General features: G+C 33.9%; 1 protein-coding gene across 3 annotated transcripts in view; it reads left to right on the plus strand.

Annotated features, from left to right (window-relative positions):
* LOC138714894 (uncharacterized) overlaps window positions 1-27,981 on the plus strand; it is a 32,166-nt gene extending 4,185 nt beyond the window's left edge. For 2 of the 3 annotated variants that reach the window (XM_069847150.1, XM_069847149.1), the window contains exons 3-7: window positions 1,707-1,959; window positions 5,846-6,060; window positions 10,867-11,136; window positions 14,089-14,253; window positions 19,146-27,981. In XM_069847150.1, the coding sequence (XP_069703251.1) occupies window positions 1,707-1,959; window positions 5,846-6,060; window positions 10,867-11,136; window positions 14,089-14,253; window positions 19,146-19,427 (1,185 nt within the window). In that variant the 3' untranslated portion in view covers window positions 19,428-27,981. Of the gene's footprint in view, window positions 1-1,706; window positions 1,960-5,845; window positions 6,061-10,866; window positions 11,137-14,088; window positions 14,254-16,678; window positions 16,737-19,145 lie in introns of all 3 variants that reach the window. The other variant, XM_069847151.1, reaches the window with a different exon arrangement.

The raw sequence follows: 27,981 nt of genomic DNA on the forward strand, positions 1-27,981 counted from the left end.
ATCTACATTGCTAATATTATGGAACCTTCCTAGATGACAATCATAGCAGAAATGAGGAATTCGTAATTGTGTCCGTATTGTAGGATGGTCTGTTTTATTGATTGTGATGTTTACACACACACATCCTCACATACTTTATTACTATCTGAAGGACGTGGGAAGAGGAAAAGAGAGGAGAGGCCAGAAGTTGGCATATTTTATGGGGTTTTACCACAGTGTAGTATATAAAGTCACGAAGCTCGAGTTGTTGAGTGTACTAGAAACAATACACTGTGCCGGTACTATTTCGCATTGTCTGTAATGAGGCAATAGTAGCGATCCTAGTGGTTAGCAACTATCTATGGATGCATATTTCCTATGTATTGAGCTTCATGACTGTATATACTAGACTGTGGTTTTACTCCAAATTGACAGGGTATAAAAGTATGTTATATTGTTATGCTTTTTTTCTGGGCATTTTCATGTTTCTATGGTTGCTACACAACTAGCTCTCTTGTCTTCTGATAAGAGAACAGTATCTGCTGCCATTTATTATGGTACTTATCAAGCAGATGGTTGTCTGTCTTGGAAGATGGTTGATACCGGTAACATGCAAAGTTTGATGATAGGTGTGTAGAATTGGATAGGAAGCAGGTTGTAGCATTTTGTAATTTGCATTATTCTGAATTACTTTGAAAGATTTGAGAAATCACGATAAACCCAAATAAGCATAACTTGCCCTTGGGATCGAATCTTGGACCTTCTGAATATAAGACAGATGTGCTAACCACAACGCCATTGTGCCATATTAATATAACCTGGATCTGCTATGTTGTGGAAAAACGATGAAAACACTGCCAAGCAAGAAATGAGTACACAGTAAGGACAGTTACAATATATCACAATGTGTTTATCAAGTGTGAAGACTTATATATATTATCAAATTTTGTGATGCAGAGAAGAATGGTGTCATGATATCATTAGAAAAACCAACAGAAAGAGGCTATCAGAATGTTAGGCATTAAGTTAGTAAAGCAACAATATGCAAAGTACACAAAGAAGGCAGTTATCATCAGTAACTGAGTGTACTGATTGATTGTTGTTTATTTGTATTCCTTCTACGCCAATGCTGCCAGTCACCAGGTCTGTGGTCAGCTTAGCCAGGTAATAACTCAAAATGTTGTTAATTTATAGTTTAAAAACATTACATTGATACTTCATTAGGTCTCTTAGGTAGAATATGAATAGTGACGTCTTAAACACAAATACTGAAGTCATTTTTTAGTTTTTCCTGCTTCTTTGCATTCAAAGCCATTTCCTGCTGAAAATGTAATTAAACACATTCATTAATTCATTCATAATGTTCTGCCCAAGGGGAGGTCTTTGACTGCAAACCTAACATTCTCCAATCTTCCCTATTTTCCTCCTTCCTCTTAGTCTCTACATATGACCATGTAACATTCAACTTCAATGGTGTCTGGTTTTTCGAGAAATGAATTCAGTTCATTATTATTATTATTTATATTTTTATTTTTTTAGTTTTATATTTTAATATAAATATTATGGGGAATAAGCTCAGCATGCATTGTATTAAAAGTAGTTTATTTTGATTTAAAATTCGAAAAAATTATTTTTATAAAAATCTTTGATACGTACTGATTAAAAAATTATACCTGTCTTAATTTCTTTTGCTCTCACACAATGAAACAAAGAGATTTCTATTGCAGTATGTTTTGGATCATATGCGGACACAAATGTGCATAACAAATGTAGGCCATAATTTTCGGAAACTTGTGTTTGGGCCAATGATGAACTTCTTCAACCTGTACGAATTTATGAATATGCTTTCATACTTCATTGAACGGCCTCAAGAACAACTACCAGACATAGGCAACCATATCCACACATTACGGTTCATCTTTCCGTGTAACATGGCTGTGAGGGAGGAATCAGAGAGAGCAAGGATATTTGGTACAGGAGGTAAGTAGTGTTTATTATGCTTGTTAATGTTTGCAAAAACTAATCACATTTTTAAGTAAATATGAAATTATTTTTAACCTCCTTTACATCAAGTTGTATGAATGTACTCACAATATCGATGGTCCATTTCAAAAGGGAAATCACTCAAAATTTAAACTTTTGTGAAACATATATTTTAAAGCTTTTTGTTGCTGTGAAAAATCAAAGGATCATTGAAATTACTTCAAATTCTGTTAATGATATTTTATATATGCTATAAGTTTCAAATTAGTATGTGTTAATTGCATTTTTCACAGCAATGTGAAGCTTCAAAATTCAGGTTTCTCAAAACTTTAAATTTTAAGTTGTTTCATTTTTTAATTGAGCCATCGATATGGAATGTGAGCCATATAACTAAGGACAGTTTTAACAGTTTTGCCTCATAATTGTGACATGTGCTGGTAACTCTAGCAGAGTGACTGGAAATCTTTCTTTCTGTATCAGCGATTGAAAGATTTGTTACAACTTTGTATCCCTGTTTGCATTGGTCACAATTTATAGTGAAACTGTATGAAGGTTGGATGGCTGGATGGACTGACTGAGTAAAGAATGATTGGTTGCTGACTGACATCTTTTAATTTTCCGTTTAATAGGTTCTACTCTGCAACCTTTGAATGAATTAATTTTTTTCTCAATGCCATGCACGTCAGTAATTGTCTTAGTCAGCAAGTTGGCTGATGTTTCTGATTTCTTTATAGACTCAAATTTGCAGATATGTAAGCTAATTAATTTTTCAGTTAACTGTCCTCAAGTAAGTTCTGAAGAATTTCAATTGATAAAGTGTCATCCTTATTTAGTTCATCTGTCACTGATTAAATTTTTCAAAATTGTCTGAATAATACACCACTGCCTCTAACCATCTCCCCCAATGAGCAACTCTGGGTGTAGATGGAAGTGCAAGAACTGGATTTTTGACTTTGAACAAACCAGTTCTTGTTGAAACTTTCATGAACACTTCTTTGACGTTTGAATTTAATTTATCCACTTCAGAATATATAATGTATGCACCTGCTCACATACTCTGTATAAACCATGCACTATACAAGTTACAAGTATCATGTGTGAGAATTTTCTAGCACACTTACCACAAAATTTTCCCTTTCTCACCACTAGAGTCTGGTGATTCGTCCATGCTTAGCGATATTTTTTTATTTTCACATTCTGCTCTGATCTTTCCTAGCATTTCTTCATAACATACAGGGACATAGATTTTTCTTAATTTTGATGCTTCTGGTGTTTCAAAATTTGTGTATTTTGTAAGAAACTTGCTAAACATTAGACTTTTCAATTTGTGTAAAGGAATATCAGATGAAAGAAAAGCTTTGCATAAATCTGCATAATATTCAGAACTTTTTGAAAATATGGTATGTGATAAGGAAGCTGCTTAACTAAAGAGCTTGTCTAGAGGTTGCACGTGAAGCGACCATTTTATGTTTACTACGTGCTAAATGCTTCAAGACTTGAGATTGCTGATCTACATTTATAGATTTCCCAAATTTTTTACAGTATAGAATTATTCTATCACTTGTAAAAATTCCACAAAATTCAGCAACATATTGCTGCAAACGGGAATGAACACTTAACTATTTTATTTAGCTAAATTATTTCAAATCTGTATTTGCGTGGAAATATTAGAAAAATATGTATTTTATGTGAAATATTTACAAGAAATCTGTTCCCTACTCATCACCCTCAGCCATGTTTGAACCTGTGATACGTTCAGAGGTAAGCATGGTGGGTCATTCCATGAAAATGCGACATTTTCACGAAAAAGAAAAATCTCACGAATCTCTGCTTCTTATATGTCATTTTTTTAATCTGACAACACTGATTGTGTAACAACACTTATATGGGATGAAAAACATAAAGAAGTCTGTTGTTTAAAAGCGCTAAATTATCTTAGAAATCACATATTTGAAACCACATTTAAGGCAAATAAATCATTACTGCTGCATGTTAAATCGAATTAATAATGAAGTACTGGCCTTTGTTAATGATGATAATGCATAGAAACCGTAATACAATGATTATTTCGTGCTTGATTACAAATATTACAAAGGAAGGTTGAGAGTTTGTGTGTCACGCTCAAATCAACATTTGTTTATATTTCTTCAAAACCATTTCATTTTTTAACGTTTCATAAATGTAAAAGGTAGACACATCAGATAACAATCAACTTCTTATATGGACAACATTTTGATTTATGTATAAATTCTATAAGGAAAACATGTGACACACGTAACACAATGACTGTGATACACGAACATAAATTTTATGTTCGTGTATCACCGAAGTTTATCCTCAAATCAGTTGCAGTTTTTGTTGTTATTGGAAGTCTTTATACCTAAATATAATTAGCAGTGGGATATCAAAGACTTATTGTTGATTTAGGTGTGTGTGTGTTTTTTTGTATGTGTGTTGTGTGTGCGTGCGTGCCTAAAATTCGTATAAAACATTTAATTTAGGACTACAGTTGGTATAAAATATTTCATTTTTTAAATTCCTTGAACTAAAAACTTACAAAAAATTGGTTATGTTAATTTGTTTTCTATAAAAAACAAGTTTATAAATATTTTTATGGTAAGTAGGTAGCTACCATACTAGGTCTATGTATAAATAAATTGGCCTGCCGATTCAGAGTTGCACTCGGACACGGGTTCGATTCCCGCTTGGGCTGATTACCTGATTGGTTTTTTTCCAACCATAAGGCGAATGTCAGGTAATCTATAGCGAATCCTCGGCCTCATCTCGCCAAATACCATTTCGCTATCACCAATCTCATTGACGCTAAATAACCTAGTAGTTGATACAGCATTAAATAATCAAGTAAAAGAAAAAAACATCAAATATCCTAGGAAAGTTACAAAAGCTTGCGGTGGCGAAGGATTTAAAATGCCTATGATGTTCAAGGAAGGGAAGTACTACACATGGCAGAAAAAGTGAACATTGGTGTATACATCACGTGACATTACACAGGAAATATCACCACATATGATTGTAAACAACCGTGGATATTTTAAATCTGAAAGTGTATTTTTGTGTAATCAAATGTTGTTTTGTATAAGAATAGGTAGTATCTTTCACAAGAAGTGATGCCTTGTAGTACATTTAAAACAGTTAGTAATCAACATGACAAATGTTCGTGTGTGACGTTCGTGTATCACAACATATTTGCAATATTTTATTTGTTAATGACACTGTTATTTTTTTTTAAAGTTTGTGATTTAGCAGTTACATGTACTACACAAGTGTCTTAATAGTTTGGAAAACAACTGAATGCTTTTATATAATTTGGCACAATAATATGAACATTTTCCATTTTGGTACGTAATAAATTAAGTGGCAAGAAAATGTTCGTGTGTCAAACCATATAATATTTCATATTTTTTACATTATTAATTATTCCTTTTCGTTAAGAATTTGTGTTTATATTTAGGAATGCTTATGTTAAAAGACAGCAGTGTCTTCTTCATGAACTACTAAATATTTAATTAAATATCCTGTGAAGATCATAGTTAGTTGGAAAATGTTACATGTGTCACTATGGAATGACTCTGGTAGCCAATAGATCGCCAAGGTTATCTTTTGTATCGTTATGATTGATTAACTTTAGCTGCTTAATTGTAGGCCTAGCATTATTTTAAAAATGGCGAGATGATAAGATGACTATAATAGAGAAATAGTATAGTGCAGTTGTGCAGATGTAAAGAGGAAACAAAGTACTCATGAAATTGACCACAAATCTCATAGTATGTGCTAGAAATTGAGATTGCAAGGTGTATGCTAATGAATCACTGAAAGGTAATTTTTTTTTATACAGTATATAATTTTATGAAATTATGTCTAGGCCGATTGCTTGATGCCTTAAAGAGACTGATGGGCAACTTGGTGAAGTTGCGTCGATTGGAGCTGATAGATTTGATGTTGGAACCTCGTGAAGCTCAGTACCTGCTGGACGAGGTGTGTCATGGCTGCTGTTTGACATTGCACACCCTTACCCTCATAAACACAACAAAACTACAGTTCCAGCTCTTACATGCTGGAGTCTTCTTGAATTTACAGGTACATGGCATGAGGTTTATTAAAAGTGCATGACTGTATTCATTGTCAAGCCACCACGGTGATACAGTGGCTAAAGTACTTGACTCATAATCCTGTGAACCCAGGTTCGATCCTCCCCACATATTTCCGATTTATGACTTTTGTGAGCAAGGTTGTGGTCCAGGTAACCGGATTTTCGCTGGAAGCTTTGGTTCTCCTGTGCCATTCCAATGGATTTCCATCATCATCTCTCTCATCGTGTGCAGCGTGGTCCAGCCTCCTATGGTGCACCCTGGGCAATGACTCTATCTTGTCAATTAGTGTACACAACTGGCTTCACATGGGTGAATAATAGTCTGGCTTTATATGGGTGAATGACAAATATTCAAGTACCTGCTGCCATTAGTAAAAAATCATTGTCCATTCGTCATTAGAATAAATAAATAAATAGATGTTTAGTCATTGCTAATGCCGAAAACCTCTCTTGACTCGCAGTAATTTTTATAGTCTGCTCTATGGTTATAGCTGTAGTCTGTTGTCCTAAAGTTTTAATTTCTAATTTCTTTTCCACTGAGAGTGAACTGGAAGGGTTTAACAGCAAACTGGGTACTAAATTCATGTTGAAAATGCATTAGTTGAATCACTCGAGTTACATAATACTAACTGCAATAACACTACTGTAACATTACTCGCCATGGCTGCAGACCAGCTGCCACCTGAATTCACAATGCAGCACATAATACCTCGAGGTGTGAAAGAATAGACTAGATGTGCTTGCACGAGAATTGAGTGACAATTCCAGTCGTCTTTTCAGTGACAAAACAATTACCACACCTTGCTGGACTGAATGTAAATGTAGATTGTTGTTGTCGATTGTGGAAAACTTTAAACAAATCGTTGCTTAGAAAGAAATAATTGAAATTCTATTGTGAGAAGTGCAATTCATTCTTGATTCAATTAAAAGAATATAATAAAGATGACAGTTTACTGAAATTTATGTACTTTGTTTTGAAACTAATCCCGAAGAGGAATTTCATTTGAAGTTTTAGAAATAAGTATGTCTGTAATATATAGTGGTATTCTTTGTTTATTTTGCATAACTTATATAGGATATTGTCTGACAGTTTAAATAAAATCTGATATCTGAATGAGGTTTGTAATTTTAATTTTGGTTTTTGAATGTTTTTAAGCACATAGTTTTTAACTGGTTGAATATTGCATTCAATTTGGAAAGCAACAAAGGATGTAGTTTTTGGGATTCCCAGTCATAGAAGTTTATCATTAAAAATTAGTTCCAGGACCTTAGGAGTTGTGTTGCACTGAATATGCCAATTGTTTAGATAAATGTGAGGTTTATAGTTTTTAAGCTGTATCTTCTTGTGAAATCGGTGGTATTTATTTCTTTTGATCCATTATAAATTCCATTATTAAATACAGCTATTTTACTTGCACAAGGATATTCGATTTGACAATGTCAAATGACTAGGTTCCACTTGCATTCCCAAGTATTAATGTTATTTACAGCTGTTTGCATTACTGTTGATGTTTTATCTAGATCTTTGTCAGTAGCCTTGGTAACATCTGTATAGAGATTTATATTTATCTCAAATGAAAGAGTATTAGGGACGTCATGTAACATTATATTAAATACATTGTGCGCTTCCCCCCCCCCCCCCCTTGAGCAAGATTAATAAAGCTTCGACTCTGCCACATGACAGTCCAAAGTGAAACTGAAATAGAGTTAGAAGTTTGAAAGTTTCAGTTTTCTAGGTAAATTTTTTATCATTGCGTTCAGTAATTTAGGAAGAACAAGAAACAGATCATAGTTTAAAGTAAAGTTCATTATTTTCTATTACAGCATGCCATTTGCCTGCCAGTTCAATTTGGTGAAAATACCATTCTTGGGATTGAAGAAAAGACTTTCAAGAACCTTACCAAAATTTCCTTAGTGATGTTCATGCAGAAAATGAAATTTGGGGGGGGGGGGGGGAATGCATATCTAGCCTCCTGCACCACAAATGGATTACTGATAAATGTGACAACATTGCAAATTCTTCTGCTGCTACTTAACAGTCCAGAAATACCATGCAGATCCAACATTCCCGATCATTAATGAATATGCGCTGTAGAGATATAAGTAAATCATAACAGCAAATATAGTGGTTTCATGTTGTCACCATCTCTAATAAAATTACTTAAGATTTCAATTTTCTCTCTCAGCACAGAACTGAAGTAGTGGTGTAGGTGCGTGTATTGTTCAGTAAAAGTGCTTGTTGCTGGTGGAAATATCAGAGACAATATGGCTGTAATTTGAGCAAGTTACACTGTGAAATTTAACTTAGAAATAGTGCATTGTGCAGAAAAGATTGGGTAGAGAATAGCAGGGAGAAAGTACGATGTTGATGAGAGAAATGTTTGTCATTGTAAAAAGTATCTCGAAAAAACAAATAAAAACGGTGAAGTGTTCTGGGGGAAAAGAAGCAAAATATCCTTAGGTGGAAACAGAGCTACTGGTATATATTCGTAAAACATGAACAAATTGATTTGTTGTATGTGGTGAAATGCTTCAATTTGAAGCATGGAAAATATTGGGCAGACAGAAAATTCCCTCCACTGAATTTAAGTCGAGTTATGGCTGGGCTAGGCATTTTATGAGGCCATGTGTCTGACAATAAGGAGACAGACATTAGTGGCACCTATTATCTTTCAGAAATCTGCCAGGAGGAACTGTTCGAATTCCAAAAACATGGTATCATGCTAACCAATAAGAGTGACTAGAGTCTGGGTTCCTTCCAAAGTGCTGATGAAATGCCTGTTTTTTTTTCTCGATATTCTAGGAGAAACTGTTATCATATCAATACAGATGCAAACACATTTCAACTGTGGACAGCTAGTGTGAAGAAAAAGGCATAGAACTGTCATGTTAGCTATCACCAGTGATGGACACATGCTCTTAATATATGTTACACTTCCTAAAGAAAAGTTACCATCAGAATTTGTAGTACGAATGAAAGAAAACATTGGTATGACAGAGATCTGTTCAAGGACTAGTTGAAATGAATTTGATTTTGGCAACTAGGTACACTCTTACATCGATGTTCATTGTTGGAGCTTGAAGTTTCAGAAGACGTTTGACTGAAGAGGAATGACTGACATATTGTAACCTCTCGAAGTTTTGTTCAATCACCCTTCCAAGGCACATTTTTGGTTACTCTACTATGATTGGGTATGCAACTGAACAGGAATGACGGTGACTAGATGCCTGAAATCTAAATCTCTTGTTTGGCTTGTGCACATGTATGCATTGTTTACAATTTTTGCGTGCTTTGGTAATGGTTGAACTTCGAATACAATTTGGAGAGCCTCATCATGAATGTCAACCTTTCCAAGTGAGATTTGTCACCTTTACCGAAATATTTGAACCAAACTGATGCTGTACTTATATGTACTAATTCCTTACTTTCAATTTTTCATATTCCTCCAATAGGTGTTGTGGAATTAATTTGATTTAGTGGTTTTATTCTTGCGGCTGGTTTGTCCCTATTATGAGTCTCTTTCATGCAAGTATATGTTGGCAGTTCTGTTAGATTCTTCATAGTTCAAGTATATTTCTAAGAAATGTCTCCATGAATATATTTTTTGGTCTTCCACAAATGTGTATCCCAGGTATTTTGCCCCCTAATGCATAACATTATTGGGCCTCTATGTTTCAGCCATATTGATCTCGTAATCTCGGTAATCAGCTCTTGTTTCTCTGAACTTTAATATTTCAGTATTAGTGATCTTTTCTGTCCATCTTATTTTCTTCAAGCAATGTCAGTACTACATCTCAAAGGTTTTGGAATTAAGCCTGTTATTTTGTAATCATATGTTTAAGAATTAAGCATTTTATCTAGTAATGGCGAAAAATGTAATTAATCTGCAATGTATGCAATGGAGGGGGGGGAAGGAACTGGCCACCCTACTCCATTATCTCCTGGTCTAGTTGCTTCATAAGTGATGCCTTATTGGTATTACTTGTGAGATTCAGATCTGTCTTCGGACAGTTGACTAAACAACAGGAATGGTGAAAAAGGACGCAAATTGTTATTTGTAGTTACATTCGAAACAGCCTAATAACATACCTTTTTGTTATGAGAAAATAAATGTGTATTACTATGATGACAGAAGAAGATATTCAAATAATAATAAACATCCATGTAAAATATTATAATTCTTTCAGGACTCATATATAAAAAATTGAAAATTATCTCATTCATTCATAGTGTTCTGCCTAAGGGCAGGTTTTTCACTGCAAACCCAGCATTCTAATGATCTTTAAATCATCTTACTACATTAATAGGCAAAGGTGATAAATGTGGGAGCATGTTTTAAAGTAACTTAAGGATCTTTGCAGTCAGAGAATTGTTATTGGACATTGTTAATCAATTTCTCAAGTGAACAAAAAGAATATTATGTTTTCAAACGTGAAATAATTTGACTTTGAACTATTATGCATTTGTCGGTCTGATCTTATTTACTTCAAGAATCAGCTATGCTCACATTATTTCAAGTCATGGCAAAACCTGCGTCATTAATATTTCTTTGTAATATGTAAAATCAATTATATGTTTTTCTAGGTAGAATTTATTATTTATTTTATTTTATCTACAAATTAAAGAAACTGTGTTATATGGGACATAAGAGAAAACAATGTGAATGTAGTTCATTTGACACAATTGTACTGAAGAGATCAGTTATGTAATTATTGCATAAAGTGTAAGATGAGAAAATATGCTCTTCCATAGGACTCAGTTTATTTTTAATAGGTGTTGCTGAAATTTACAGGTACTGATGATCAGCCCTCAGAATTTAGGCGAAGACCTTGTCCAGTTATTGGGATATACGAAACTTCGTCACTTACACATAGTGCAGAACCGGTACACACCAGGAGAAGTTAATATCAGACCAGTGCCTGCTCGAGTCTGGCGGCAATGCAAACGCTCTAATACAAATCTTGCTGTTCATCTGGAGCTGGAGGGTGCGAGGGATAGAGATATTCTGTGGCAGGATCGTGCACCTGTGCATTCAATACTCTATGATTCTCGTTACATAAAGGTATATATTAAACTGTAAAGTATTTAGTGATACTCTACTCGCTCTTAAGGTGGGATTATGATGCACTTAATGTAACGTGACATGACTGAAAAGTATAATACACAATATTGGAGTTATTTATGCCATACACCAACTTACCATCAGAGTTTGCTGATGTCAGATTTTTTCTTTCCATCACGTGAAGTTTCATGACCATGTGTTCAACCCAGAACAGTCAGTGTAGATATGTTGCTCATTTTAAATTTCTTCCCCCGATATCTCTCAGGAATAAACAAAGATTTTCAGATATTTATGAACATAAAATATAATCAGAAACCAACGGTGAGCCTTAACTCGAAAGCTAGTATATTCAGTAGTTAATACAGTAGTTTAAAAATGAAGTATCTGATAAAATAAAATCGTAATTTTTCATCATTCATTCTCCTGTATATGAAGAAATCCACATCACAAAGATGAAGGTGATTATTATTCCTGTACTAAATTTGCTGCCTGAAATATCTCTTACTCAGTTTTTTTTTAATGTATTGATAAAGCAGGAATAACTAGTATAAGCTGTTTCTCTCTGTGTGAGACATGTTTATTCTAGCCAAGTCTAGCACAACCACCAATCAATGTTAGCTGAATAATGCTATATTAAATGCATCATAAAACACATATTGTACTGTACTGTATTCTGTCTGTCCACTTCACATGCTCCATCCTTCTCCATATCCACATTTCAAATGCTTCCAGTTGCTTCTCTTAACTTCGTCATAATGTCCATGTTTCTGACCCATATAATGTTACACTCCACACAAAGCACTTCACTAGTCACTTCCTTAAATCTTTCTCCAGAGGTCCGCAGAAGATGTTTATTTTACTATTAAAAACTTCCTTTGTCATTGTTATTCTTCTTTTGACTTCTTGGCAGCAGCTTATGTTACTGTTAACACCACAAGTATTTGAAGTTGTCCACTTGCTCTACTACCTCAAATTTACCTTCTTTAATTTTCTTCCTATGAACATGGTCTTCGTCTTGCTGGCATTTATCTTCATTCCATATTGTTCACATCTGTCATTTAGCTCCTATAGCATATCCCTTAGTATCATCTCCTCTTCTGCTAATAACGCCATATCATCAGCAAATCTTTCACACTTTATTCTTTTTCTTCCTAATATCACTCCTCCCATGTTCTGAAAATAGTTCTTCACTAAATCCTCTAAGTAGATGTTGAACAGGGTAGGTGATAAAGGGCATCCTTGTCGTACTCCTCTTCCTATTTCACTTCCTTCTGATATTTCTTCTCCTATCTTGACTTTGACTCGTTGTTTCATATAAAGATTACTGAACAGCCTCCTCTTTTTCCAATCCATGCCAATTTTCTTTAGAATCCCCATCCACTCTGTCAAACGCCTTTTATATGTCCACAAATATTATATTCACTTCTTTATTCTTCTCTAGATATCTTTCACCGATTGTTCATAGCAGTCCAATTGCATCTCTTTTCTGTTCCTGAAGCCAAACTGCACTTCTTCCAGCTGTTCTTTCATCTTATAATATAAATGTCGATTTAGTATTTGCAGAAGAATCTTTGTCAAGTGTGATATCAGACTGATAGTCTTGAACTCTTTACATTTCTTGGCATTATTTTTTTTTTTTTGTATTAGAAGCAACACTGTCGCCGTAAAATCTTCAGGTCAGTCACCTTTGTCATATATTTCGTTGCATAATGATAGAATTTCCTTCTTATCTTCACCCGACCATTTCACTAATTCAGTGGGGATTCCATCAACTCCTGTTGCTTTCTCATTCTTAATTTCCCTAAGTGCTAGTTCAACTTCTTGCTTTAAAATAGAAAAACCTTTTTCGTCTTCTGATATGGCTCCTTCGTCTTCTATAGCCAAGTCATCTGGACGATTCCCTGTACTTCATGACTATTGTCTTTTAATTCAATTAGCATGTGAGAATTGTTTACATGCACTATGTCTTTCACATAACTTTTAAATCTTAACATTAAGGCAGTCACAGCCATCAATTACATGATCATCGAATATTTTCTTACTACACTTCCAAGTTAAATTTGCGTCCCTTGAAGGCAAGAGACAAGCGCTAGTAGCTCTAATTGCTCTAGTTAATATACAACATACTGCTTTGTCTATGAATGAGGTCATGTTACAAGAGATAATGCAATGAGTGTAAGAAATACAGTGCATAATATCAACACTTTGACAGTATTTATACAGGTACAACACTTTCAGCATCCCCTATACACGTGTATTCACCACTATCTCATACAGCTTGCTGGCACGAACAGTAGACATCTTTTTATCAGCGTAATATTTTCTCATAGGTCGCAAAAGCCGGAGAGAGAGGGAATGGTGATTCACATTCTTTCTGGACGCAGATTTAACTTGGGCGCATAGTAGTTTCGTTCATTTAGAAATATGAAGAATGCATGATTGCATTGTGTTATATGAAATAGTCCTAAGTTGTCTCATTTTCTTTTATCTCTCTGAAGAATGAAGTCTGTATATAATTAACATACCTTTAAGAATTTACTTTGCGCACTTGCAACACTGGCACACTGATTGCACACCAAAGTTCGATTTCATGTTATGTAAGACACCTCTTGCCACTGATTTTTAAATCCGAGATTTATTTCTTAATATTGAATCTCAAGAGATTTTTGGAAAAGTATCATATAAAAAAATTCTCTTTTCCGCAACTTGCATGTTTACTTCACCCCTCTCTAACTGTAAATGAAAGAGACTTCTTGCTTACCAGTAGCAGCCCACTATGAACTTGGGATGAGATATACCTATTGAATGGTTTAGTTTTAATGCCATGGCCATCTTCAGACAAATACACTGTGTATATACCACAATTGGTGCTATTCATTTTCAGTTATGTACTATTACTGTTCAATAGATTCTTCATAAATGTACAATGATATGTGATCAATTTATTTTCAGATGATGTCAGAATCCGTACTTACAGCGATCGACCTGTACCGGCTTGATCTTCGGGTGTATGGTCATCAGGGATTGCCAAGGTTCCACATGGCAAAGTCTTTCCATGAACGAGTTGACTCTTTGCTTCTACTTCTGTGTCGGCAGTGCCCCTACCTGCATACTCTGGTACTACAGCCAGGTTGAACCAACAGTCCTCTTGACGTCCTAGTCCCTGATCCAAACTAATTACAAGCAAGAGTGGAGTGCTCTTTAACATTGTTCACTGTTATGCCATCCCATCCCAAATTTGTGGATATGATTTTCCACAAAGAAGGTTTATAATGTCTTTCAGTAATTCCTTATTCAGATTCTACCTCTTAATTTTCCTTGGCTGCGCTTCATAGTAATGATAATTAGAATCCGTATTTATATACAAAATCAAATAAAAAATGTTTGCAGTTATGCAGGAAGAAATGAAGAATTATGCATTATAATATGTGAAAATAAATTAAAATCAAACTACTTGCTTTGTAAAAAAAAGTCTGCTGTATTTTCGGCTGTTGAAGTATGAAACATAAGTCATTCCAAGATTTACTTCTTCATAGCCTCTGTTACAGAAAAATAAACTTATAAAATTATATACATTGCATCACATGATAGCACATTTGGAAAACACCGTAATTCTGTGGTAAACTCTTTTCGTATTTCTAATTATTCATAAGGTAACTGTGGTAATTAATCAGATTTTTTTTTAAATCATGGCTTATATTTAAAGCTGTGAATGCAATTTTAGCAATACAAGTACACAAATTTATTTTGATCCTCTGGCTGTATTATAATTTCAGGTACTGTAATTCTGGGAAGCAGTTATGAATGGACCTTTATATTAATATCAGAAAAGCATTCATGAGCAATCACAATGCAGGTTGCATCCTTAGTGTTTAAAAGAATCTTAACACTGTTCTCACTGCATTGAAATGTTTTGTATAGTACAGCATGTTAAAGGTAAAGTTGAAACTAATTCACGAAAATTTTTGACTTGAGCAGATGCATTTACAGATACTTTCCTTACATTGGAGACAAATGGTCCATATCTTGACACTAGCTACTTACAGTTTGGGTAATATAATGTTATTCATAAAAATGACATAGCAAATGAATGCATTTAGAACGAAACGCTTTTAGTATAAATGTTGCTTTTACTATATATGGAGATTCATTACTGAAGAAAAGTACATTGTTGTATTATATCTTTGGACACAAGAATTTGATTTATGTTTTATTTAACGACTCTCACAACTGCCGAGGTTATATCAGCATCACTGGTATGCTAAAATTTTGCACCGCAGGAGTTCTTTTACATGCCAGTAAATACCATCGACTTGGGCTGGGATCGAACCTGCAATCTCGGGTACAGAATGCCAGCACTATACCAACTATGCCACCCAGGCTGACTCAAATAATTTTGTCACTGGTATAATTCACATAGTCGAAGGCGTGATTTGTCTGCTTTCATTGCATCAAATACAGCAGTACACATGAACTCCTCTGCTGAGTATGTAGTTTTAAAAACTGTTATCTAAATATTTTCATGTTTCAATGAATCCTAAATGTTACAAATTACAACCTGAAATTTTGTGCATTGCATATTTTTAGGGCACCATATTGTTGTCTGTTTCTTGAGATTTTTCTAGGAAACTTCAAAGATGTATAGGCTATTATTCATTTTTTGCAAAACTGTGTGAAGACCCACTAATGTGAAACACAAATTTTTGGAAATTGCATTATTGAATTTTGAATTTGAAGATGTTTGCGTAGTTTGTAATCAGTATAGTGCAGTTTTTTTATTTTTATATTTGCATTTTACTTCGCTGTTTTTATATCATGTTGCATTAATGTCCACAGATACCTTTCACATAAGACACAAAATGATATACTTTACTAAAAATATTACTTCAAAACTCATTTGTATGTTTATGTAAAAGTAAGACCATTGTAACTTTATGCTTAGCAATCAGACATTCCTCATTAAAACTGAATAGTGGATTAATGATTCATAATTACACGTATTTTCTGAGAAAGAGATGCAGCTTCTTGAGATTCAACACTTCATAAATCATGGACTGCATAACCATGTGATCACATAACCACATGATACAAATGAAATTCATTAAAGATTTCTAAGTCTCTTTTTTCATGTTTCACCTTAGAACACAGTGCACTGTGAACACACACACTCTCACTCTCTCTATGTCTCCCCCCCCCCCCCCCTTTTGCCCTTGGTGTTTCCAGTATGCACTCAGTTCGCTATAGATATGTTTCTGTTCAACAGTAACAAGAAAAGCTATCATGTGATGATTCTTTTCATTATAATTCAAGTAAAATATGCAGTTCATTATAAAAGATATGTTTTCGAAAAAATTTTATTAAGTATATTTATGCAATTTATGAAACACACGTACATACGTTTTAAATGTGTGAGTTATGGAAATATTCATTCCATATGCATGTTGAAGGTAACATGCATTTTACATAAATACGGATTCTAGTGTGACTATTAAACTCCTTGTTCCATCTTGTATTAAATCCCTGCCTTAACTTTGACATTCAGATGATCTGCTTATGCTACGTGGATCCAGTATATGAGATAACCAACTGATCACAAGTAGGTATGTACTAACAAAGCCTGTAAAATATACTTATAAAATATGGACACAAAATATCTTAACAAAATGTTGATGCTTATATGTAATTGTATTTATGAACTGTTACTGGAGGGTGTTTCAAAAAGCGTGCCAGTTTTGAATCACTTGCCATTTTGTTGTTTTTCGGTTGTCACCACTGTTTTGTATCATGTTGATATCCGTTAACACTCCGATTGTAGCTTCATTCTGCATTTTTCTTCCTTTTCTTCATTCTGTGTGTCACCATGGAGCACTATACAACTGAGCAACGTGTGTTAATTGTGAAAATGTTTTATTAAAACGGAGAAAGTTATGCAGCAACTATCAGACGATTTCATGCAATTCTAGGGCGTAATGAAGCACTGACTGAATCAACAGTTCGCAGACTTATGAAAAAGTTCAACGAAACAGGTTCAACAGTCAACATTAAAAGTTCTGAGCATCCTTGTTCTGGCTGGTTTGTTAAAAAAATTGCGGTGGTTCATGACAGTGTCAATGTTGGTCCAATGAAATCGGTTCGTCACCGTTCTCAAGAATTGGACTTAGGATATTCTTCAGTGTGGCGAATTCTGTGTATGATCTCCATTACCATGCTTACAAAATTCAGTTAACGCAGCAGCTGAAAGTGACCGATCGCGAGAAGAGGCGAAATTTTGTTGTCTGGATTTTGAGAAGCTAACAGGAAAATGACGATTTTGCGAAGAAAATCATCTTCATTGACGAGGCACACTTCCACTTAAATGGATTTGTGAACAAACAGAATTGCCATATCTGGGGATCAGAAAACCCTCACTGGATTCATGAAAGGAAAATGCATTCACAGCAAGTGACGGTTTGGAGTGAATTTTAAGTGGGTGGTGTCATCAGCCCGTATTTTTTTGAAGATGAGGCAGGACATGCTGTGAAAGTTAATGGAGATTGATACCATATGATGATGCAGTCAACATTCAAGAGTTGTGGTTTCAGCTGGATGATGCCACCTGTCACACTTCCAGCAAAACAATTGCATTACTCCATGAGAGGTTCTCAGATCGGCTCATCTTGCTTCGTGGTGACCGGCAATGGCCACCAAGGTCATGCCATTTAACCACATGCCATTTTTTTCTCTGGGGCTATCTTAAATAATTGGTTTATGTCAAAAAATCCCAAAACATCTGCGAGTTAAAGGAGGAAATTTGACGAGTCGGCAAAATCGAAATGCAAGTTTGTGAGGCAGTCATTGTGAATTTCACGGACAGAGCTCTTGCATGCCAGCAAGATAAAGGGGGTCACATGCCCAATATAATTTTCCATTTATGTCCTTGTTTAATGAGTTTTTTAAAAATAAAGTTGATATTTGGATATGTTATAACTGGTGTGGTTTTTGAAATACCCTTTATTAACTATGAATTTTAATTCCAGTTAGAACTGCAATAATCGTAATTGCAGTATTCAACATTCTCATACACTTCTTTAATCACAGTTAATTGTGAGCAGATACATACTTGAAATGTATTGCAATATTATTTTTATTAAGAGTTTAGCATTAAAAACGTGTCATTGGTTTGAGAACATAAGTTAGTGATAATATTGTAATCAATGTATTAATAATAATAATAATAATAATAATAATAATACTTTATTTATACTGGCAGAGTTAAGGCCCAGATCACATATATAACAGATTGCTCATCCCTATGTTAAAATCAGTAGCACTTCGAAGAGAACAACTGCTAGAATCGCCACCTGTCCGCTGTAAACGAACATGAGATGGCAGTACAGTCGCTAATGCAATTCAAATGGGAGTTATGACATGATTCCTTATGTAACAACTAGATGGCAGCGTAGTAAACCTGACAGAAGCTGTTACTGTCAAAACCCATAAGGCCGAGCAATCTGGGTTTATATAATCTAGGGTTAAGGTCATAGGGCCTTCTCTTACACTCTACCACGTCACTAAGTATTAGTGTTTTTACTCAGCCTTAACCTCTGTTCCTCTCTCAAAGTGAGAGTCCAAGTTTCACAACCATACAGAACAACCGGTAATATAACTGTTTTATAAATTCTAACTTTCAGTTTTTTTGAGAGCAGACTGGAATACATAAGCTTCTTAACCAAATAATAACATGCATTTTCCATATTTCTTCTGCATTTAATTTCTTCAAGAGTGCCATTTATATTTATTACTGTTGCTCCAAGATATTTGAATTTTTCCACCTCTTCAAAGGATAAATTTCCAATTATATTGGAGACATTTTGCTATTGTTATTGGGGCTGGAAGCATGTTGAAAGAGGACCGTCAGAATCAACTCAACTTTGCAGAAAGTGTTGTAGCACTTGTTTGTGCAAGATCTTGATTACTAAATGTTGTTTTTACACTTAATATTGTAATCTAAGAGACTGAATTTGTTTCAGATGGTGAGGGAGCGTATATCAACAGCAACTGTGCTGCTGTTGGCACACACTGCGCGCAATTTGCAGTACTTGTTTGTACGCCGAAATGCTGTGATATTGCGATGTGACTGGCCACAGAGTCCTGATTGGACTCACGAGTTTTACCAATGGCTTCGTTCAGCTTCCAGGTCATATGACGCTACAGAAAAAGAAGTGTCACAGATACTAGGACACACATGGTACATGCTCTCTGATCAGCAGTTCAAACTTACGCACATCAATCTTCATTACAGACCATTCTAAAAGAAAATGAGAAGTGCATGTTCAGGTTATATCTCTTGCTCAAGTGAAATTGAGCTTAAAGAAGGTGAATAATTACTTTTCTAAATAGTTAAAGCTGATAGAAAATAATAGAGAGATGCCTTTTTTACTGTGTTTTATACCATATTTTTATAATTATTTTTATGATACATTTTTATAACTTCAGGAAAACATTCAGCAAAAGCACTTGCAATATTCAGAATTTTATAACTGTGACACAGTTGCCCTTAACTTCCTTAACTAAGGTTTGTGACGAAAGTAATTTAAGATAATTATATACGAATCAAGAGATTTGATCAAAATAGAAAATTTAATTTTCAGCATTGATCCTGCTGTAACTTTCGAAAAAATCTATGTGATAATAATAGGGTTCTATTGTGAAAAATATCTCCAATGCACGGCTATATATTTGATGGAAGTGAAATAACCTTTCAAATTTTCAGAGCAAATAGGTCATGTTGTATGTAACAAAACAGTTTCGCCACCCCCCCCCCCCCCCCAAATGTTTAACACCATCTTATTCAATAACTATTGCGAGTAGAATCGTGATTTTTTGTCTGTATTCATAGAAAATTAGTAAAGATCATTGGCGTATTTCAATAGCATGGGCTGTTTTCGTGTAAATTTAATTTAAAGACAACTAATTTGAAATCACTGACTGATGCAACCAGCTCGCAACATTGTAGCCAGAAAGGGAGATAGATGGGAGGTAGTTCACTAAGGCAGACAAACCTGAGTTCGTTGACCTCTTACATCTGTATTACGAGGAGAAAGAGGCGGAAATGTTGTTGGACTGCTGAAACTTCCAACTCAATTTTCTAATTAACCATGTGTTTAATCACAAAATGTGACGTTAGTTTTCTATTCATTTAAGTGTACCCTATCATCCTTTTCAATCTGCAGGATTATTTCACTTCCACCCCGTATATATATATATATAAATTATATGTATATTATATAAATTATTGTTGATTTCGTGAACTGACTACTCTTTGTTTTTTCCTCTGCTTTCTTTTAAACACCACTGGCTAGCACTTCTCGCATACTTGCTATCTCCTATCCTTTAATGATGAGTCATCTATCGGTAAATTTCAAGTTACATTCAAGTTTGAAAAGGAGAAAGTGTATATATCTCTTATTTATAGTATAAATTCAAAATGATGTCCTACTACCTGCGTGCACAGCTCATAACTGTGGAATATATTCCTTGGAGCATGGTAAAGTACTTCACCTAAAATATTAGGAATTTCTTGAGTTGTATACATGCTGAACTTCTCTACATTCACACCTGTTGTGCTAAATGACGTACTGTTCATTGATATTTCCAGGGTCAGGTGTCAATAGAGATCACCTGCATCAATAAATAATCAAAGAATTACATTCTGTAGTCTATTAATGCAATTCCTAAGAATCTATTGTTATTGAGATGTATTTTAATTATTGCACTTATTGCAGATGCTATGATAAAGTACAATGAAAGTGTAATGAAAGAGAATTAATTTTTTATTGAAGGTGATAGATTATATGAAGCAGATGGAATTATGAATTGTGTGTTTCTCATTACCAGGGCTGCAAAAAACATGCCCTTTGCAATAGTGTATTGCCGACTTTGAATCATGTTTATAAACGAGGGCAGAGAAAGAGGTGCTGCTAAAGTAATAAGGCCAATGACATATACAGTTCAAAAAGTAACAAAGTGTATGAATGGCTGACTGCATGTTTCTAACAATGGTACAGCCTGTAGAAAAAAAAAGTGCACATAATCTCCCTACTGCAATATAACAAATATAAATCTTGTAAATAATGAACACACATAATTTTGTGGGGAAAACTCTGTTTTAACCATTATTGTAATATATTTAAGCAGTACATTGTTGCTGTAAACAACAAGCCACATATTTATATTTATCAACAAATATAACAGCCTGTCATTAATAATATGGCTTTGTATGATGAAAAGCTGTGTTCCACATCTGCTGAAATTATATGTACATGCATGGAGTATTTCATATCATTACTCTCTACATCGAGATCACGAAATTAATATTCCTTGTTATAAATATAAATAACCCTATTACGTAAAGCATTGTATTCATGATTTCCGTCTAACATCGGTTTCATTTTTTTCTGATACAGATTTCTCTATATGATCTTGCACACTATTCAGTTTATATTGGTGTTGATCCAATGCCTAGGCACTTCACAGGGAAATCATTCACAATCTTGCACTCCAGTATTTTTGAATGATGTCATCTTCTTGTAGCAATGCTGTGCATCTTTTGATGTGTTCCAAATTCATCTCTTCATCTGTATCACACAATATACAGGCGGATGTATGGGAAATTACTTATCCTGTGCAGGTGATTTGCCAAACAATCATGACTGTTGTCAACCTGAACATCGCAACAACAGATTTATGTGGCCCTTTTAGTATTATCTCGGGAGTAGTTGATAAAATTTTCCAGATTTTATCTTTTGCTTTATCCGAATTTTGTTGTTTTTGAGCAAACCTAAATTTATTTTTGGTTAGTTGTTTTACAGAATAAAATGAAACCCGTTATTAGGTAGATGTAAAATTTCAGTACCTTGTTTAGCCAAAAAGTCTGCTGTTTCATTTCCCATTATGTCGCAATGGGGAGTCCACTGAAACTATTTTTTTCTGTGGTTTAGTTAGGTAATAGATATTTTCTTCCAAACCTGAATTTTAGCCTCTTTTGTGGAGTATTGTGAAATTATAGCTTGTATGACTGTCCTTGAATCTGATAATGTGACAACATTTGGAATTTATTTAATCTATATAAGAGGTTTTACAAAGATATATAAATAGCAGTAACTTCTCCTTCGAAATTTGTTGTGTATTCTGCTAAAGAATGGTAAAATGAAAAGAGAAGACATGTTCCTCCAGCTTCTACTCCTCTTGAATTGATACAAGGGATCACTCCATCTCTATAAATTCTTAAAGATTTATGTGGGTATCTTGTCTCAATTGTGTCTATAGCCAGTATCTTCAAAACTAGTTTATCTGTTTCGAATTTTTTTACATCATTCATGAGACCAAATTGTGTTCTATATGAATAGTATTTAGTAGATTATCTTTCATTAATAATAAATTTTGTTCCCTTTAAGAAATACTTAAGTCTTTCTAATTTCCTATACTAACCTTGTTTTTAATCTGTCTATAGTTTGGATATTATACCAATTATTTTCAGTGTAAGGCAATGTAATTAATATATTCAGTTTATGTACAGCAGTTATAAATCACGTAATTTTATCTATTAGTGTTTTCCCTGACTTTTTCAGAGTCTCCATAGATGCAGGTAGAAATCTGTAATATATATATATTTTTTTTTATCCAATGCCACCAGGTTGTCTTTTCGACATTTCTGGTCTTCTCTCCTGGCCGTGGCTTAATTGTAACCCACTTCTGAGGTTGGGGCACCTGGAAGGCGGAGTTACATTACCCCGATGATGTGATAGGATGATTATGATAATGTGGTGCCAGGAGAGGTCTTAAATCTAAACTTAACCTAAATTCCAGACCATGGACGAACACTTGATACTGGTAAATAAAAAGTAATAACAGAAATAAATGAATACAACAAAATTATGAATATGGATTTTGTGTGAATTTGTGAAAAATGAATTATATGCAATTAAAAAAATATGTTCGTGTATCATGCAGAAAACAATAGTTTATACTGTGTATCCATACGAAAAGTATCCAAAACAAAAAAAAATAAATAAATAAATAAAATATCTATATCTCGGAAAGTACTTATTATACACAGTTTGGTTTGCGACATCACAAAGGGAATCTCTCATATATTTATCAATATCCACTCAAGTACATGTGTCAACTGGTGATATTGGCTGAACTTAGTAACAATGTCGACACCATAGGAGAGATGCATGCACGTTGTAATATGATATAGTTTCTTCCAACTTGCATTCCAAATTCGGATCACGTAGTACTAACCTTTTATCATTATCTCTGCATGTTTGCAACATCACAGTTTGTGGTGAAGGGTAAGAGATAGCGAAAGGTTGTACTAATCTGTGAGAAAAAAATTTGTCTAAACTCTCAGCTTACAATCAGGCAAGCAATGGCCAGAGCATTAGAATTAAGGCAACCAGGTAGCTTTTAATTCGCTTTTAGTACTCTGATGTCCATGACCAAGATAAGCCACTTGAAACTCAATAGTCAGTCACTGACAGAGATATACAACATCTGTAGCTTTTGGGATGTTCTTATTCAAGCTGCGTCATTGCATTAAATGATTTTATTACTTTATGAACACTGGTAAAGTTGGCACAGTAATAATTACACGATTCTAACCAGGATTCCCATTGTGTAACAACAGGAGATTGAGACAGAGAACTCCAAGACACTGCTTTTTGAACACTGACACACAAGAAGGTGCCTTTACAAACACTTTCTTCTCATTTGCAATCAATCTGTCAACTTCTGGAAAATGAAATCTCACTTCATCTGCAATTCTGTGGTGGGCATGAGCCAGGCATATAATATGAATAATTTTGTTGTATTTGGATTTCAAGAATTTTCCTGCCTTTACTATATATGTTGCCACATTCGCGAAAAGGAGTGTTTTGTCGTTTTGCATACCTGAAGCCATAATAATTACAAGGCTATTTCAAACAGGAAACAAATAATAGGTAGTTCACCTCATCTAGTGCGAAACATGGAAGAAGGTAAGGTTTTTTTTTTTGGGTCATCAGCATCCATAGTCCCAACAGTTACATTCGCGACATGCATTACTTTTCAATCTGTAGTTTCGTTTATTGAAATCCATCCTATGTTCTCTCTTACATTACCAATTTATACATGTATCATAAATTGTTTTTATTTACGCAAAGTTGAAGTATGTGGATTTGACTTTTGAGCATATTTGCACAAAAATTCACTCAGTTTCTTGTTGCTCTGTTTACTTAGAGACATAATGCCAGATGCTTCACACATCTCTATAGATAAAATTCATAGTTTAAACGGTGTTCATTCTGTGACACTTCATCCTGTTGCAAATTTCAAGAACACGTTTGTGTTTGTTTGAATTGATGTGCTGTGTAACACTTGACGTCTTTTTATATGAAACTGAAGTATTGCAAGGTTCGTTACTGTAGGACACATATTCACCATACTTGGACATTAAATTCACCAATTTCCTGGAGAGACGTCTAGTTTCTTTAGACATCTTTGAAAACACACTTTCATAATGGAAGAGTGAATCATAAAACATGCTTTCGTAATGAAGAGACTAAATCTCCAAACATGCTTTCATAATGAGACACTGAATCTCAAAACACTGTTATAAAGAGAGACTCGATCATATTGCAGTCTTTTCTGAACTGAAGTTACTTTGAAATTCCTGTACAAAGAAATGTAGTTCATATTCTCTGTTTGTGATTGCAGCACTGCCCTTCATGATAAACAGACTCCAAGTCAACAACGCACATGGCTTAGAGTATAGCGATTTGTTTTTCAGTGTTCTGTTAATTACAAATTGTGATAAGAGGTGTGAATTTCTATGTAACAGAATTGATTATAAATTAAATACTGTGTGAAACATACAAAACGTTTGTGGTTTAAAAAAAGTATCACACTCAATTATGGTTTACAGTAGGTAAATCAACATTACCTGAAATTATTCTACTAACATATAACATATTGAATAAATGTACTATAAATATGGAAATCCAAAAGGAATACCATTTCGCACATCATAAAATTACTGATTTGGAAGCAATTTGTACAAAAAATAGAGCATAATTATATGGAATAAAATGATGGGGGGGGGGGGGGATGAAGCGACAGGGAAGGATCAGTAACACTTGTTAGTTTCTGGCAAGCATGTAAGAACCAATGGGACTGCAAACCATGAATATGAATTTGTATACGAAACAACAAGAGATCATACAAATATATTTTAGAGTGCTTGAAGACTTGTGAAAGAATGCCAAGGAACCATCAAAGAATTTATTATTATAATTATTATTATTATTATTATCATCATCATCATCATCATCATCACCTCACTGACATGTTGCACAAAACTTGTAAATACCAAAGAGGTAGTGGACAAATCTTAGAAGTAAATGCAAAAACAATAGTGATGTCAGTTTTGTGTAACAAGATGATTTGTTTGTTTATTGTAATCACATATGATTATGATCTTAAAACATGTCAGTAAAGTATTTGTAAGTAAATATACCCCATAAGTTAAGAAATGTGGTGCTTAAGTTATTTCATTCAGCAGTATTTGTTGTATAAATCAGTTATCAATAACAATGACAGTCCACTTTTACCGAAATTTTAATGATGTCATACATGTGAATGGTTCCTGTAGTGCATCCTAGATGGTTGTCATGTAATTTTTCCTTCGTTAAGTACACAATTTTTTCTTATTTATTTATTTTTTGTATACGGATTCAGTCATGGGACATTTTGCCACTAATTGGTACCATATATTGTATTGTTTTATAAAAAACAAAACTTTCAGAATATAGGAACTTTCTATGGAATTTCCTGCAACACTTTTCCATGAAAGTTATTTCATGAATGTCTCCTACTTTCATGTTGTTTTATGATCTAGATATTATTGTAATAACTATGTAAGCAAATGCATTTAATTAGAATTAGAGTCTGACTGGGCGGAAGAGACGGCCTACTGGCCTTAGCTCTGCCAGATTAAATAAATAAATTATTATTAATTATTATTATTAAATAAAAATTTGTTGAAGACTATGCAACATTTTCACTGGTTGCATTTATTTAGTCATCCATTCAGTTCTAACATCTTTTGCCACAGCTAATGAAAGTGCCTTAGCTGAGAGAATCTCCTCATCTTCTATGACATTTGTAAAGAACTTTGTCAGTTATTTATTGTTTCTTCAGTATAATTTTATAGTAAATGAAAGAGAGGATTTATAAATGGAAATTAACTTTCTTGGAGCTATATTGCAAGCCATTGCAAAATGAACACGTTTTCATAATTTACATTTTTGTCTTGTAAAGCAGGCAATTGAAAGAATAATTGTAAAACCAGTAAGATTTATTTTTTTTGTAAAATTTAAAACAATATCATAATAATTTATATCTCAGTGTAAAGGGACAGAGTGTGATATTAAACAGCGACTTGAAAACTAATGGAGACATATCATGCATTAGCTTCATTTTTGTGCAACATAGTGCAACTCTGTTAATGTGAGCACGGTTTAGAGTGAGTTCTTCGTTGCTCGAGTGTAATAGAAAATTTGAGTAATGTGTACGGTAATTATTTCTCAGTATGAAGCTCTGTACTTAGATTTTCTTTTGAAACTAATATATATTTGTTTGTAAAATGTTATGGGAGTAACATGATTCTTGTTGTGAATGGCTACAGATAAGGTCATAAAAACTCATATGAAATTCTGTTAGTCTCTCTGACTCCATTCTTCAGAAGTAACAGAAGAATTCATTACTTTTGATGATGGACTGTTAGGTGAGGAAAATGAGGGCTAGCAGAAGTGGTGAGAAATGACCAATAAATTTAATCTGGAGCCTTCTTGTTCAGAAACGAGTTCTTTTATGTGCTATAAATTTGTAATATGGCAACCTCAGCTTCACTTTTTTTCCGAAGAAGTTGTACTAAGGATTTTTTATTGCTCTTAAAAATATTCTTTGCCATCAGCTGTGTTCGAATTAATGATATAATGACGAGAATGGTAGCACTAGACATTATAAGTTGTAAGTTATTGCATATTTCGTCTATTAATTTCAACTAACTACTAATTAAAGATTTGCTTCTGATTGAAGTTCTGGCTGATATGTACATCTATTATCAAGCAGTGCATCTCACTTGACGATATATGTCAGAGGAAGAACAATTGTTTGTATGCATCTGAAGTCTGATTAGAGTAATATGTAGCTAATTGACGATGTATGCAATGGAGGAGGAAAGGAACTGGCCATTCTACCCCATTATCTCCTGGCCTAGTTGCCTCATAAGTGTGCCTTGTTGGTTTCAATTGTGAGGTTCAGATCTTTCTTCGGATAACAACAACAGTTAAAAAATCGATTTATATAACTAATGAAACATTTTAACCAAATTTATCTTCAAGAGTGAAATTCTAGTGTATACAATGTTAAGAATAACATTCAGAATCATAGTTTCTGTATAAATTTATATTCACAGGAGAGTTACATGTAATTATTTCATTGTAGTATATGTTATAGAATCGCTTAAGAAATTTTTGAGATTAACAGATTGTTCCAGAGTGCTTTTTATAAATGGAAAATAAATTGAATGCACAAGAAGTCTTCATAAACGCAAACTATTTGAAAATCCAAGTTTAAAGATTGCAGACATACCTAAAGATACTAATTTTATAGTAAATTTAATCGGAATTTCAAATCTGTAACTAAAACGCGTATATTATAGGATACATCTTAAACTTGACCCTCTTATCTCCATATTTAAAATGTAGCAGGTCCATCTTGACAGAAACAGTGTTGATCGAAATAAATATTCTGTTCTGTCTT

This window comes from Periplaneta americana, chromosome 15 (genome assembly GCF_040183065.1).
Source record: "Periplaneta americana isolate PAMFEO1 chromosome 15, P.americana_PAMFEO1_priV1, whole genome shotgun sequence".
Lineage (NCBI taxonomy): Eukaryota > Metazoa > Arthropoda > Insecta > Blattodea > Blattidae > Periplaneta > Periplaneta americana.